We start from the raw sequence: 16435 nt of genomic DNA on the forward strand, positions 1-16435 counted from the left end.
GTGGAGGAATGGGGAATCAGACCCGGTTCTCCCAGATAAGAGTCCGCACACTTAACCACTACACGAAACTGGTGTTGTTCTTTGATAGGCAGAAATAGACACAATCATATTTCCACCCCTTTCTTTTGCATTTTTTGCCCCTGCTAAGGAGCTGTAACAAAACCCCCAAATCTTGTGCAGACTGTATACTAATGAGTTTTCCAAAAAATAAAATTGTGTTTTAAACATTGTTCTTACCCACTGGTGACATTTCTGGTACTGAAGCAACATATGGCCCATCCAGGAATTTGGGTTCATTGTCATTGATGTCTTGGATTTTGATGATAAATTCAGATTCCGGTTCCATGGGCCGGCCTGTCCGTCTGTCCAAGGCTTGGGCCCTCAGGGTGTACTGGGATCTCTCTTCCCGGTCTAGTCTCTGAATAGCGTGGATATCTCCAGTAGTGTCATCGATGGTGAACACGACACCCGCTCCTTCTCCTGACAGGATATATTTAATCGATCCATCTCCTTTGTCCATATCAGAATGGAGCTGCAAGAAGCAACCAGAAGCCATTGGGTCTTTAGCACAAAGAACATCCGAGAAGCTGTTCAGCAGACTCATTTCAGGAAGATGGTTTTGATCTTCTGGTGGGGACACTCCACTCATTTTAGATTTTTTGCATTTTATGCAACTTGGGTTTTTTTAAGGTGCTTTCTTACACTGCCCAGTTCCATGACACCCAAGCTAGACTACGTGTTGTCTGCAAGCTTTTATAGGAGTCAGCAATCCTTTATAATTAAAGAAGAATTGGTTTAACACCCCACTTTTTTGTATCTTAAGGAGTCTCAAAGAGGCTTACAATCTCCTTTCCCTTCCTCTCCACACAACAGGCACCTTGTGAGGTAGATGGGGCTGAGGGAGTTCTGAGAGAACTGTGACTAGCCCAAGTTCAACCGGCAGGCTTCACATGGAGGAATGGGGAATGAAACCTGGTCCTCCAGATTAGAGTCCACCGCTCTTAACCACTACACCACACTGGCTATCTCAGGGGTGGAATTCTAGCAGGAGCTCCTTTGCATATTAGGCCACGCCCCCTGATTTAGCCAGTCCTCCAGGAGCTTACAAAAAAGAACCTTGTAAGCTCTTGGAGGGTTGGCTACATCAGGGGTGTGTGGCCTAATATGCAAAGGAGCTCCTGCTAGAATTCCACTCCTGGGCTATCTAAAGATCTGAACTATAGCAAAATTCAGAGTAAGAGATCAGCAGTCCAGCATAACAAAGATCATTTGCATAACTCAACATATACAATTTAACACGATTGATAATTGATTTAGTTTATACAGCCCAAACATTGGTGGTTCCAAATGGCATACATAGGCTGGGCCCAGACTGGCAGCTGTGGATGCATGGGAGGCGTCTGAATCAAGATCAGATAGAAGAAGAAGAAGAAGATATTGGATTTATATCCCGCCCTTCACTCCGAAGAGTCTCAGAGCGGCTCACAATCTCCTTTCCCTCCCTCCCCCACAACAGACACCCTGTGAGGTGGCTGGGGCTAAGAGAGCTCTTACAGCAGCTGCCCTTTCAAGGACAACCTCTGCCAGGGCTATGGCTAACCCAAGGCCATTCCAGCAGGTGCAAGTGGAGGAGTGGGGAATCAAACCCGGTTCTCCCAGATAAGAGTCCGCACACTTAACCACTACACCAAACTGGCTCTCAGATACTCCCACAAGAGTTGTGTGTTTCCTCTGTGGGAGGCGGTTTGGCGCAGTCAGATGGCTGTTGTTCACCTTCCCCTTGGTGCAGTTTGGGTTCCTTTTCTCTCATTTTTAATGGTCATGCACATATGTGCTCATGTGCGCATGCACACACGCACTCTGAGCAGTTTTTTTTTTAAAAAAAGAATAGCTAGAAGGTAGCTAGATTAACCATTGCTTAAAATGGGTTGACAAATCCCCGCCTACTATGAGCAGTTGGCAAACAAAACTACGGGAACACTTCATTTTGAGTAAAATTTCTTATCAAACATCAAACGCTTCATTAGAACATTATGAGTCAAAATTGGTAGCATTATGGTTCACAGTTTTAAGTTATATGACAATAAACAATATAATACCAGAAAACCCATTGTGTAAAAATACGATTTACTTTTAGATAACCCTATGTAACTTTTGTGCTTTATAACTGAATATTATTATATAGTAACTTTATTATATTACCTATACCTGAAATAGAACAATAACAATGTAATGTATCATAGTTTTTTTAAATTTAGTTATTACTTGTAATTGTAACTGTTACTGAACTTTAAATTGCAATAAAATTTTAAATTTAAAAAAAAAAAAAAAAGAATAGTGGTGAGTGCCCAGAGCAGACAGGAGGTTTCACACCACCAATCCACCACATTTGTGCGCTCCCACATTCAGACGCCCAGAAAGATGGATGGTGTGCGGGAGAAGGATTTGCTGTCGCTTTTGATGTGGTAGTTTTTTCAGCCACCTCAGAGACACCGGAGGACGGGGTGAATACAAGAGTGGGATGGGAGGCAGATGTGCAAGTTTGGACTTGATTTTTTAATCCGTCTGCGAGCCGTCCCATGTCAGCTTAAAATGCCCGTCTGGTCCCAGCCATAAAATCTCAAATAAATATATGCAGGAGTGTCCTGAGTGATTGTTTTATTTCACTGGCAGATGTCTCTGCAAGGTTCACCCTTGGATTAGTGGCAAAAGTTCATCTCTATAATTTCTCTTTCTGTAAAGTGCTCATAAGTGTCATTGCCTACCATCCCCTTCACATACTGGTTATTCTGGTATGCCATGTACACCTCCGATTCATTTTTTTAAACAAAAGAGCCATCTCTGGTTCCTAACTGAGCCACTTTTGGCTCTGGAGAAAAGACTTAGACCGATTTCGCACTCACCTTACGCCGCTCTCATGTTCGTCTTTTCAGTGGGCTTCCTTCCGATTTCACACTATCTGCTCCGGGGCTGCAGCAAGGATTGGCGCTTTCGCACAGCAAACAGAAACTGCTAAAAAACAGTTTCTGTTTGCTGCGCAAAAATGCTGACGCTGCAGCCCCGGGGCAGATAGTGTGAAATTGGAAGGAAGCCGCGCTGAGAAGACGAACGTGAGAGCGGTGTAAGGTGAGTGGGAAATTGGTCTGAAGTTCTCTGTCAGTGGCTTTCAAAGCCATCATCCGTGATATCGCGCTAACCTCTTTTCAGGATTGGGGGCACTTCCATTCCTTCTTCAGAAAGTAGGTTCCAGAATATAGGAGACTTACAGGGCTGAAAGACTGCTGTTCTTCCTCAATGGGAACATCCTGTAGGATTCCCTGGGGTTCAGTTTTGTCTCCCATACTTTTAAAACAGCTATGTGAAACTGCTGGGAGATGTTGACCAGGTGGTATGGGGTTCAATACCATCAGTATGATCCCTAGTTCTGTTTCTATTTCTAATCATCACAACTAGGTAGAGCATGTGATTTCTCTGAGTATGAGTGTCAGAGATAAGCAATGGAACTGATGACGATGAATAAACTTAATGGTGATTAAGACAAAATTCATTATTTTTGACGAATACACTGGACTTGTAGCTGAGGAAGCCCCTGGAGTTAATCACATTCTCCTGTCAAGTTCATATAGGGTTGCCAAGTTCCCAGGCCAGGTGGAGGTTCCCAACCCGCTGGCCCGCATTTGGCTGGCAGGGGGGATCCTCCCCCGATGTCACCAGCACGATGACATCACTCTCAAGTGATGTCATCATGCTGCCGACATCGTGCACCGGCCGCTCTAGGAGCTTCCGGGAGAACTCTGTGGTTTTCCTGGATGCTCTAGCAATTTGGGAGGGAAAACTCTATGGTACCTACAGCTGCAGGGGACTTGGCAGCCCTAAGTTCATAGCTTAAGAGCATGGCTGGATTTGTCATCAGCCAGAGCCCAGAACGCCTTTTTTATACCCACCTATAAGAAATCTAGAGCTAGCTGCCACCATTCATGTATTGGTGATTTCCAGATTAAATTATTGTCAGGGGTTTTTTTTGTAGCAGGAGCACCTCTGCATTTTAGGCTATACCCTTCTAATGTAGCCAATCCTCCAAGAGCTTACAGGACTGTTCTTACAGGAGCTACTGTAAGCTGCTGAACGATTGGCTACATCAGGGGAGTGTAGCCTAATATACAAAGGAGTTCCTGCTACAAAAAAAGCCTTCATTATCGTAATGTGCTCTTCAGTTGGTGCAAAATGCAGAACGGATTCACTGCTGACAGACCTCTCACATATAACACCAATTTATTTCTGAAACATTTCTGAGGAACGTGAGGGCAAAACACAGACACAAGCTGGTGTCGTTCCCTGGGGCAAAGAAAATGGGCTACCACCTAGGAGACAGTTGAAAGGGAGGCAACACCAGGAATCACTACAAGGACAACACAGGTTTAGTGGAGAGTTGTTATCCATTTCCGCAGAGAAAAGTAAAATGTTACACTTGAAGACAACGTTGTGTTGGAAGCAAAATTTGTCACCAGATAGCTTGGATACAGAGCTTTTTTTTTTTTGTAACAGGAACTCCTTTGCATATTAGGCCACACACTCTTGAAGTAGCCAATCCTCCTGGAACTTAGAGTAGGCCCTGTACTATAACAGCCCTCTAAGCTCATGGAGGATTGGCTACATCAGGGGTGTGTGGCCTAATATGCAAAGGAGTTCCTGCTACGAAAAGAAGCCCTGCTTGGATAACATCAGAAGGGACCCCATAATGAAGCAACGGCTATTCTTCCATTCTAGAATTCCCATTTACCTCCAACATCCTCCACAATTGTGGGATAGGAGGAACAGTTTTTGAGGATGCTGCCCCCTCCCCTGCCCTTCAGTGTGGCATAAAGGAAGGAAAGAAGGAAGCAGGGAGAACCATCCATTCCTTTCTCCCTAAGCCAGAAGACAGGGCTGGCTTTGTCAATGCAACTAGCCTTGAGTCTTGCTCTGCTTGACTGCTATGGTTAAGTAGGAAAGTAGAAGTCAAAAACCAGGTCAGCAAGGTGGAAAGGGGGGAAAGTAGGACTCAAAAACCACGGTGGTAAGTGTGGGGGAATGGACTGGAACTCTTAGGGATGTCAACCTCCAGGTGGGACCTGGGGAGCCCCCTGAATTAAAGCTTATCTCCAGACTTCAGAGATCAGTTCTTCTGGAGAAAATGGATGATACGGAGGGTGGATTCTGTGGCCCTGTGCCCTACTGAGGTCCCTCCCCTCCCCAGGCTCCATCCCCAAGTTTCCAGGAGCTTTTCAGCCTGGATCTAGCAACTCTACTCCCTAGGGTTGCCAAGTCTCCTGTGAACTCTGCCAGGGGACTCGTTTTGTTGGTGCTTTGCGCATGGGACTCTATGATGTCACCCGGAAGTGATGTCATTACACCAGCAATGTTGCGCGCTGGTCACTTTAGGTGTTTCCAGGAAAACTCTATGGTTTCCCCAGATGCTATAGCAATTTGGGAGGGGAAAACTCTGGTACCTATTGTACCATAGAGTTTCCCCTCGCAAAATACTAGAGCGTCTGGGAAAACCATAGAGTTTCCTTGGAAATGCCTAGAGTGGCAGGCGCACAGTGTGATGTCATCGTGCCAGTGATGTCAGGGGAGGTTCCCCCTGCCAGCCCAATATGGGCTGGCGGGTTGGAAACCTCTAGGGCGGGAGAACCCCTGCCTGTGCTGGCAGCCCTACTACTCCCGTATCCCTGAGCGGTGGTCAGAGAGGACCTGGTGGCCCTAGAAATCTCTCCCTGCCAACTCTCAGTAGGCTTCTAACTAGAAAATCATCATCATCATCGTACTCAGATGTGGAAGAAACAAAACAAAAGATGTCTAAAAATAAATAAAACTACTAGTACGATTGCATTTTTCCATACAACAAGCAACTGGTTCTCTGTGTATTTTATGACAGTTTCCCCTTGCCCCAAATTAATACTTCATTATTAACGTAAAGTTAAATCCAATGTAGGAAAGCAGTGTGATGGCAGGGCACTGAATCGATTCCATAGAAGCTCATAATAACGACGAAGGTGGAGGGGAATAAACACAAATATTAGGGAACAAGAATGTTTTAACACAGACGCTGCAAAGGAGCAGCCAAAGGTAAGCAGCTTGGAACATCTGAATATATATCCCAGCACAGCTGCTACAGATGATAATGAATCCAAGAATATTAAAGGGAATTAGCACATGGCATGGTGGCTAATTAGCTCTGAGTAGGCATTGATAATTTGGGAGACGACACAAACGTAGGCAAGCAAAATACAGTATCAATTATCTTTTACAAAAAGAAAGAAGAACGATTCAATTAGTTACATGTCTGCTAAACACCTTTGCCTTGTGAAATAATGGAAAATATTAAGAGGAAAACCGCTTAAGGCTTGATCAAATGGTTTACGGAACCGTAACTGGCAACTGTCAGAAGTTTAGGAGATTCATTGCCTGTAAAGGCTACTTGCATTTCCCACCTTGTATTTTCTGTGTGAGGAAGAAAAGCTAAAAGATGAATCGACGGAAAGGCTTGAAAGCCCAACCAAAAACCTATTTATGCAGAACTAAAGTACAGAGAAATCAGTGGCTTGATTCAATACGTATCCTGGATACAGCACACTGAGTTGGATCCCACCACCTTCTCTGCTGGTGAAAAAGGAAGGAGAAAGTTCTCTCTGACTAACTGGAAGATTTTGGTGGGGATTGTGGGACAACAATGTACAAACGCCAAATGGGGTGAGGGCTGCAATAGGGAGGGAAATTGGGTGAGATAGAGTGAAAAGGGATTCAACCCACTGTCTACAATACCTGAAATATGGGTTGACAACTAGAGATGGGCATGAACTGGGAAAATGGTGATTCATGTTTCTTCATGGTTCGTTTGATTGCCTGAACAGGTGGTTCATGTTGGTTCATGGTTCGTTTGATTGCCTGAACTGGTTCATAGTTCATTTGTTTCTGCTGGTGTAGAACACTCCCCTAGAGAGTTAGAGATGCCAAACTTACCAGGAGCAGGCTCTCCTCCATCCACCCTCCAAATTTGGCAAAGATTGAATTTGGAATGTCTGTTATAGCCCCCCCCCCAACCCCAGCATGTGCCCCCAGGAAAGCTCAGCTTCAGCTCTCTCATGACAATTAACTCTTCTCTCTTCGTGGTGCAAAACGAAAGCAGCTGAGTCAGGGTGGCTACTCCCACAGTGCAGAATGGGAGCTCCGTGATTGGTTCCCAGAGCTGCCAATCAAGCTACGGAAAACTGTTATGGGTGTTTCTAGGACTTTCAGAAGGTCACCCTCAATGTTGCCTAGGAATTGATTGAGTCGGCACCAGGAAGTCTTGACAACGAACTGCAAAAATGAAACAATACATTGCAAAAGAAATTTATCTCATTTTTGGATCAGAGATGATACAATTTCACAACTTGGTTTTTAAAAAAGCACAAATTGCGGTTCGTGTATTGGTTTGTGCCCATGCCTGTTGCCACCCTCTATGGGCGCTGGAGATCTCCTAGAATTCCAACTGATCTTCAGCTGAAAGAGATCAGTTCTCCTGGAGAAAACAGCTGCTTTGGAAGGTAGATTGTATAGCATCCAACCTTCTTCCGAAACCCCAACCTCCCAAGACTCCACCCCCCAAATTTTCTGGTATTTCCCAAGCAGCAGCTAGCGACTCTAAATGAAATATAAGGGAGATAGATTAGAAGTAGGGCTTTTGGGGGTAGAAAAAGCCCAGCAGGAACTCATTTGCATAGTAGGCCACACCTACTGACATCACCATTGTTTCACACACTGCTTTTTTGTAGAGAAAGCCGAGCAGGAACTTATTTACATATTAGGCCACACCCCCTGATGCTAAAAAAAAAAGCCCTGATTAGAAGTAAATATATAATGGATATTTATTTATTTATGTGCACACTACTTATTAAGGAGAAAACGTGCTGAAGAATGGAAAGAGATCCTACTAAATATCACCGGCAAAGATTTTTAAAAACCTGATATATTGTCTTGTGGCATTTATACTCAGGTTTTGAAAAAATGCTATAAATATGAAATCATTTGTGTGTGTGTGTTTCATGAACAAATGGACTGCATTATAGCCCTTGTCTAATCAATCTTAAATTCCTATGAGATATTAAACTCTCATTTGTTTTTTGTCAGTGGGGTTTTATTGACTGCAAAAGGTGAGTGCTAAGTCAAGTCAAGCATGCAGCGTGACCCTGTGACACAAGGAACCTTGGGGGAGTGTCCCCCCCCGTCCAATCTGACAGTGTCCTGCTTTTGGCCTGCAAAAACTCCACTTGGACTTTTATTGAATTCAGAAGATGTGGTGTAGGTCATACTCTGAATCAGCAATACTGCAGCTGTAATTGAAGAAGCATATTAGAAAACTCCACGTATTTCTGTTTAGCTAAGGAATCTGTTCTAAGCTCGTTGCCAGTGTGCTACTTTGGGGTGGATCGAGATGACGAAAATGTTGAAATAACAACACAGTCAGCAATTCTGCTCTGCAATCAAGATCGTACCACAATCTGAGATCTGTATTATAAACAAGAATGTTCTGTTCAGAGAGTATGAGGGCAGGTGTGCCTTTTGAGTTTTATTTGGCTTCCTCTGAATTTAGGCTGCTTATGAAAGTTCAAGCTGTACTTTCTTTTCTTTACTTATTCAGAAAAATGTAGAGGATGCCTCTCTCAAGACCAGCTCAAGGCAGCTCACAAAGTAAAAACAACACGACACAAGAAAAGAGAAGGCGGGGCTTTTTTTTGAGCAGGAACGCACAGGAACAAAGTTCCAGCTGGCTTGGTATCAGGGTGTGGCCTAATAGGCAAATAAGTTCCTGCTGGGCTTTTTCTACAAAAAAAAATCCCTGCGAATCAATGGTGATGTCAGGGGGTGTGGCCAAATATGCAAATGAGTTCCTGCTGGGCTTTTTCTACAACCTCCCCACCCCTCGAGAGTAGGAATTATTAATCATGAAACTAGCCACAAAAGCAAGCCAGGGATCATAAAAAAGCACATTCAAAAGCCTAAAATGACATTAATAGAACAGTCTTCAGGCCAGAAGCAGAGCATGAAAGCAGCTACAAAAGATGGATCCGAGAGCAGGCCTTCTCAGTAACGGCTCCTCGCTGGTGGAACCAATTACCAGCGGAGGTTCGAGCCATGCGGGACTACAATCAGTTCCACAGGGCCTGCAAAACCATCCTTTTTCAAATGGCCTTCAAGACTGAATCTTGAAATGACATCCAGCCATCTGACATACATCCGATAGGTCTTGTATTATAGCACCTTAATTGTAATGGTTTTTAATTAATTAATTAATTTAATGGATTTTACTGTATAATGTATTGTTGTAATCATGGTACTTTCCATGTCTGTGAGCCGCCCTGAGCCTGCCTCGGCGGGGAGGGCGGGATATAAATAAAAATTATTATTATTATTATTATTAGTGAAAAGTCTGGGTAAAAAGAAATGTTTTGGTTGCCACCTCCAGGTTGGGAAATTATTGGAGATTTTGGGAGTGGAGCCTGGGGCGAGATCTCCATGGGGCATAATGCAATAGAGCAGTGTTTCCCAATACAACCTCTACAACTGGGTCATGGGCCAACTTTTCTTCATGGCCATTCCTGCTCTTTCCATTTGTTCTCTTTTGTATCCTGCAAACCAAGATCCGACCTTGGAAATAGTGTCTTTGATATCATTATCATAGATTAGTTGGTATTTTTTCTTCACTGCATATGCATGTTTCGGGTTGCCAGGCTGGCTTACCTGGCCTGTGTGCGTGTCTCCTAGGGTTGCCAAGTCCAATTAAAGAAATATCTGGGGACTTTGGGGATGGAGCCAGGAGACATTGGGGCAGAGCCAGGAACAAGGGTGTGATAAGCATAATAGAACTCCAAGGGAGTTCTGGCCATCACGTTTCAAGGGACAGCACACCTTTTTAAATGTCTTCCTTCCATAGGAAATAATGAAGGATAGGGGCACCTTCTTTTGGGGCTCATAGAATTGGACCCCCTGGTCCAATCGTTTTGAAACTAGGGGGGTACTTTGGGGAGAGGCACTAGATACTATACTTAAAATTTGGTGCCTCTACCTCAAAAAACAGCTCCTCCAGAGCCCACAAAACCTCCAGATCAATTCCCCATTATACCCTATGAGAATCGATCACATAGGGAATAATGACGTGCTCAGCAGACGCTTCCCTCTCCCCGCCCCCCCCATTTCTGGTGACTCTGAAGTGAGGGATTGGCCTCTCTACTCACAAGTTGCTGCCAACTTCTTCAAAGTAACACAGACACACCATCCCAAGAGGAAGCCTTTCAATCGGAGACTGAAGCCTCCGGAAGTAGAAAGGCACATGATCCTCTGGGGGCGGGGCTTCCCCCCACAGGCCAGCTGACTGGAGGCGGGAAGGAGCCTGGGAAAGTGGAAGAACCCCTGCTGGGACCTGGGGATTGGCAAGCCTAGTGTCTCCCGATGTCCTTTCAGGTGACTGGAAACAACATGGGGTATTTTTGGGCCTACTTCCAGTTTCTATTTCTGGTCAGGGGGGACATTCTGGTTTTTGGGCAAAACTGTGGTAAATTTGGCTACAAACCATATAGCTTTCCCCCAAAACCACAGTGGGGGACTGCAACATTATGCATATGGTCAAGTAAATGTCCTGTTTTTGCATGACCCATGAACTGATGGTTACTACAATTTGTTTCTTGGAATCTCAGACTCCTCAATTCTGCATTTCTGTACATTTGTTCAACATACTTACTGTTGTACAAGTGAACCCACTGCACATTATGTATGGCCAACCCTATATGGATGCCAACCTCCATGCGGGACCTGGGGATTCCCTGGAATAACAGCTCATCTCCACAATACAGAGGTCAGCTCCCCTGGAGAAAATTGATTTTTGGAGGGTGAACGCTGTGGCATTGTACCCCAACGAGGTCCCTTTCTTCTCCAGGCTCCATCCTCAAATCTCTAGGAGTTTCCCATTCTGGATCTGACCACTCAGGTCACTAGTAGGGGATAGATTACTACTCCTTATCCCCCACCAGTGGCCAGGGGAGACCAGGCAACCCTATGGGCCTTGCAAAAACAATTAACTATGAATTTATATCCCCAGGTGTTTTATTAGACCAGTCAACAGCCAAAGGCAACTTCATGTGTTCTATCATTTCCAGGGTGACACAAGAAGCTAAGACTGTGAACTTTGGATTGGTACCTTAAACAATCTTACAGCTTCTCACCCTCCAATGTGATATATGCTCTCATGTGTCAATAATGTCCCTCTGTTCTGCACGTAGGACAAACCAGCCACTCTACGCAAAAGAATAAATGGACACAAATTTGATATCAAAAATGGCAATGTAAAGAAACCAGTAGAAGAACACTTCAATCTACCAGGACATTCCATCAAGGACTTAAAAGTTAACCAAACTTCAACAGAAACATGTCAAAAACTAAACCCAACAGGAAGTTGCTGAATTGGAATTCATATGTAAATTTGACTCAGTCAAACTTGGATTGAATAGGGACTTTGTGGTTATCTCATTACCAGCCCCGTGGTGTAGAGTGTTAAAGCTGCAGTACTACAGTCCTAAGCTCTGCTCACAACCTGAGTTCGATCCCTGGCAGAAGCTGGGTTTTCAGGTAGCCGGCTTGAGGTTGACTCAGCCTTCCATCCTTCCGAGGTCGGTAAAATGAGTACCCAGCTTGCTGGGGGGAAAGAGTAGATGACTGGGGAAGGCAATGGCAAACCACCCTGTAAAAAGTCTGCCATAAAAACGTTGTGAAAGCAACATCACCCCAGAGTCGGAAATGACTGGTGCTTGCATAGGGGACCTTTCCTTTCCATTACCAGAAGTAACTGCCTTTCCCTTTCAGGTATTCCATTCAGATTCACAGGGCTTTTTTTTTTTAAAGAAAAAGCCCAACAGGAACTTATTTGCATATTAGGCCACACCCCTGACATCACCATTGTTCCACACCGGGGTTTTTGGTAGGAAAAAGCCCAGCAGGAACTCATTTGCATATCAGACCACACCCCTTGCCACCAAGCCATCTGGAACTGTGTTCCTGCACAAAAAAGCTCTACGGATTCATCAATAGAAGGAAGTAGTCATACCCAGCCTGGATCGCTCATTCTATCTTTGCCAAGACCAGGGGTCATTTTGTAGAAAAATAGGTGGTGGAGCTCATCCAGGGATTGTTATGCAGCTGCACATACTATTCAATGGACAAGGAGGTGGAACTCTCAGAAGGAGGAGACGGAATTCTCAGAAAGGTTCAGGAGCTCTGCTCCTGTGAGCTCCCCGCTGAATCTGAGGCCTGCTCATGACTTTTGCAATTATATGGCACTCGCTTTCTGCATCCACTCCCCTTACCACCTATATATCTCTGACCAGTATTTACATACCCTCCATGCACCTGACAAAGCAAGCTGTGTTTCTCGAAAGCTTTTGCTACCATAAAATTTGTTAGTCTTAAAGGTGCTACTGGACACTTTTACTATTTTGCAGCAACAGACTAACACGGCTAACTGCTTTGGATCTATGAACTTAAACAGGATAATTTTAAATATATAAGACCACTACAAATTGATATGGGAGGTGGGTAAAATTTTTGTCCATCATTATTTACAGTTCATTAAAAATAAGCTTCCCCTTCTGTATGCTTCATAATGTGGGAGCAACAAAACGGGGAGCCTAGAACAGTTTGGTGTCGTGGTTAAGTGTGCAGACTGTTATCTGGGAGAACTGGGTTTGATTCCCCATTCCTCCACTTGCAACTGCTGGAATGGCCTTGGGTCAGCCATGGCTCTCGCAGAGTTGTCCTTGAAAGTGCAGCTTCTGTGAGAGTTCTTTCAGCCCCACCCACCTCACAGGGTGTTGGGGGGGGGGGAGGTAAAGGAGATTGTAAGCCACTCTGAGACTCTGAGATTTGGAGTGGAGGGTGGGATATAAATCCAATCTCTTTTGGGAGGAGGAAATTATTATAGCTTTGAGGATTGATTTACAACCACTTACTGAAGAAGAATGGATTTATATCCCACCCTATACTCTGAATCTTAGAGTAGTCACAATCTCCTTTACCTCCCCCCCCCCAACAGACACTCTGTGAGGCAGGTAGGGCTGAGAGAGCTCTCCCGGAAGCTGCTCTTTCAAGGACAACTCGTGTTATGGCTGACCCAAGGCCATTCCAGCAGCTGCAAGTGGAGGAACATAAGAACATAAGAGAAGCCATGTTGGATCAGGCCAACGGCCCATCAAGTCCAACACTCTGTGTCACACAGTGGCAAAAAATTTTATATACACACATACACTGTGGCTAATAGCCACTGATGGACCTGTGCTCCATATTTTTATCTAAACCCCTCTTGAAGGTGGCTATACTTGTGGCTGCCACCACCTCCTGTGGCAGTGAATTCCACATGTTAATCACCCTTTGGGTGAAGAAGTACTTCCTTTTATCCGTTTTAACCTTTCTGCTCAGCAATTTCATCGAATGCCCACGAGTTCTTGTATTGTGAGAAAGGGAGAAAAGTACTTCTTTCTCTACTTTCTCCATCCCATGCATTATCTTGTAAACCTCTATCATGTCACCCCGCAGTCGACGTTTCTCCAAGCTAAAGAGTCCCAAGCGTTTCAACCTTTCTTCATAGGGAAAGTGCTCCAGCCCTTTAATCATTCTAGTTGCCCTTCTCTGGACTTTCTCCAATGCTATAATATCCTTTTTGAGGTGCGGCGATCAGAACTGCACACAGTACTCCAAATGAGACCGCACCATCGATTTATACAGGGGCATTATGATACTGGCTGATTTGTTTTCAATTCCCTTCCTAATAATTCCCAGCATGCCGTTGGCCTTTTTTATTGCAGACGCACACTGTCTTGACATTTTCAGTGAGTTATCTACCACGACCCCAAGATCTCTCTCTTGGTCAGTCTCTGCCAGTTCACACCCCATCAACTTGTATTTGTAGCTGGGATTCTTGGCCCCAATGTGCATTACTTTGCACTTGGCCACATTGAACCGCATCTGCCACGTTGACGCCCACTCACCCAGCCTCAACAGATCCCTTTGGAGTTCCTCACAATCCTCTCTGGTTCTCACCACCCTGAACAATTTAGTGTCATCCGCAAACTTGGCCACTTCACTGCTCACTCCCAACTCTAAATCATTTATGAACAAGTTAAAGAGCATGGGACCCAGTACCGAGCCCTGCGGCACCCCACTGCTTACCGTCCTCCACTGCGAAGGCTGCCCATTTATACTGACTCTCTGCTTCCTATTACTAAGCCAGTTTTTGATCCACAAGAGGACCTGTCCTTTTACTCCATGACTCTCAAGTTTTCTAAGGAGCCTTTGATGAGGACTTTATCAAAAGCTTTCTGGAAGTCAAGGTAAACAACATCTATCGGGTCTCCTTTGTCCACATGTTTGTTCACCCCCTCAAAGAAATGTAACAGGTTAGTGAGGCAAGATCTTCCCTTGCAGAACCCATGCTGAGTCTTCCTCAATAACCCGTGTTCATCAATGTGCCTACTCATTCTGTCCTTGATAATGGTTTCTACCAACTTTCCCGGTATTGAAGTCAGACTGACTGGCCTGTAATTTCCCGGATCTCCTCTGGAACCTTTTTTAAGGAGGAGTGGGGAATCAAACCCGGTTCTCCTAGATAAAAGTCCGTGCACTTAACCACTATACCAAACTGGCTTTAACCGCTTTTTGTGAATATTTGGCTGAACTGCCCAGAATAAGGCTGTGCTGAGTATCCTCTAATTTTGAGCTATGCTTTAAAAGCGCACTTGAGACGGCCAATCCGATCACTGGACGACCACTCGCAGTATTGAACAGCTGTGTTGTTTTGATTGCTGCTTGGCGCACTTTTGTTTCCCTGGCTGCTGCTTCTTATTGGCATCGTGACCCTGCTTCTTTGTCCTCATTTGCCCTCGCTGCTGTATAATAAGACTGGCTGTGCCAGCCCTCCTGACTTTGTTTACAAGCAGCCATGACAACGTGATGTCAGCTGAAGCCCCGTGATGTCAATGATGTCACTGGCAAAATCGTAAGGGTCTCCACAACCAACAGCATTAAACAGTAGTGCGGAAGTAAACGACCCTGAGAGCGAAGAGGAAGAAGTGGCATTGAAAAGAACAGTATCAAAATAATGTGAATTTCTTCCTAACAAGAGAGGCACTCTTTGGCAAAAAATAAATAAATAAATAAATAAAAATAGATGTACAAAATGAAAAAGGGTCTTATTGATCCTTATTTAATAGGTCTTGAAATGTTAAGGTTGCATTTGGGTATTTCTCTTTACAGCTGAACGAGAGCTCTGTTAATAAAAACTGGCCATGCTTTCCTCAATATTAGCAAACATTTCCATTTGCATGCACAGATACTGCTGCAGGAATGGAAAGAAAAGCTATGTTTGCAGAAAATAAATTCATGTGCGCTTATCTGCAAAATTACTTGACACAGCAATTTTGACACCATTCTAGCATCCATTTGTGAATTTTTAAAAATGGGAGAGGGATAAAGAAAAAAAAAAGATACACCTCTAGAAAATATGTGAGACTTTGCATATACAGGATTTGAAAGGATTTAGATGCGGCACCTAAATCACTGAAGCAGATCGTTGGTGACAAATTGCTGCCTTGGGGGGCGGGGGGGGGGGACTGCTTAAAATCAAGGAGAACACCTAGGGAATAATCTGTGAGGAGGATACAACCCCATTTAAACATACAATAAGATTTATTGTTTTACTATAATGTCTTTAAAGCACTGTTTTTTCTTCGTCTGCTTTCAATCAATCCAACAATTAACGTGATGCTGGATTTGGCCAGAGCAGTGAAGGTTTTAGCTGGATATACTTTACAAGCATATAATTCTGGAAACAATTGCCCAGTCGTAATCTTGGTCCTGGAACTTGAAAAGCATGTCCCTAGCTGATCTTGAAAGACACACACAAACAGATGAATTGTAATGAGAGAACAAGTTGGTGGCATAGTGAAGAACTGGTTTCTACAGTCGACTTTGGATAGGGTTGCCAATCCCCAGGTAGGGGCAAGGGATCCCCTGGTTTGGAGCAACCCCCCCCCCCCTGCTTCAGGGTCATCAGAAAGCCGGGAGGGGGAGGGAAATGTCTGCTGGGCACTCATTCTACCCTATGGAGACCAATTCCCGTAGGGTATAATGTACAATTGATCTGTGGGTATCTGGGGCTGGGGGGCCCTGTTTTTTGAGGTAGAGGCACAAAATTTTCAGTATAGCATCCAGTTCCTCTCCTGAAAACACGCCCCCCCCCCAAGTTTCAAAAAGATTGGACCAGGGGGTCCAATTCTATGAGCCCCATCCTTCATTATTTCCAGTGGAGGGAAGGCATTTAAAAGGTGTGCGGTCCCTTTCAATGTGATGGCCAGAACTCCCTTTGGAGTTC

At 44.5% G+C, this 16435-nt stretch overlaps 1 protein-coding gene across 1 annotated transcript in view; it reads right to left on the reverse strand.

Moving 5' to 3' along the window:
- CDH20 (cadherin 20) overlaps positions 1–16435 on the reverse strand; it is a 99854-nt gene that overhangs the window by 62917 nt on the left and 20502 nt on the right. The window contains exon 2 of the mRNA XM_060244285.1: positions 238–532. Coding sequence (XP_060100268.1) covers positions 238–532 — 295 coding nt within the window. The remainder of the gene's footprint in view (positions 1–237; positions 533–16435) is intronic.

The sequence above is a fragment of the Heteronotia binoei genome, chromosome 7 (genome assembly GCF_032191835.1).
Source record: "Heteronotia binoei isolate CCM8104 ecotype False Entrance Well chromosome 7, APGP_CSIRO_Hbin_v1, whole genome shotgun sequence".
Taxonomy (NCBI): domain Eukaryota; kingdom Metazoa; phylum Chordata; class Lepidosauria; order Squamata; family Gekkonidae; genus Heteronotia; species Heteronotia binoei.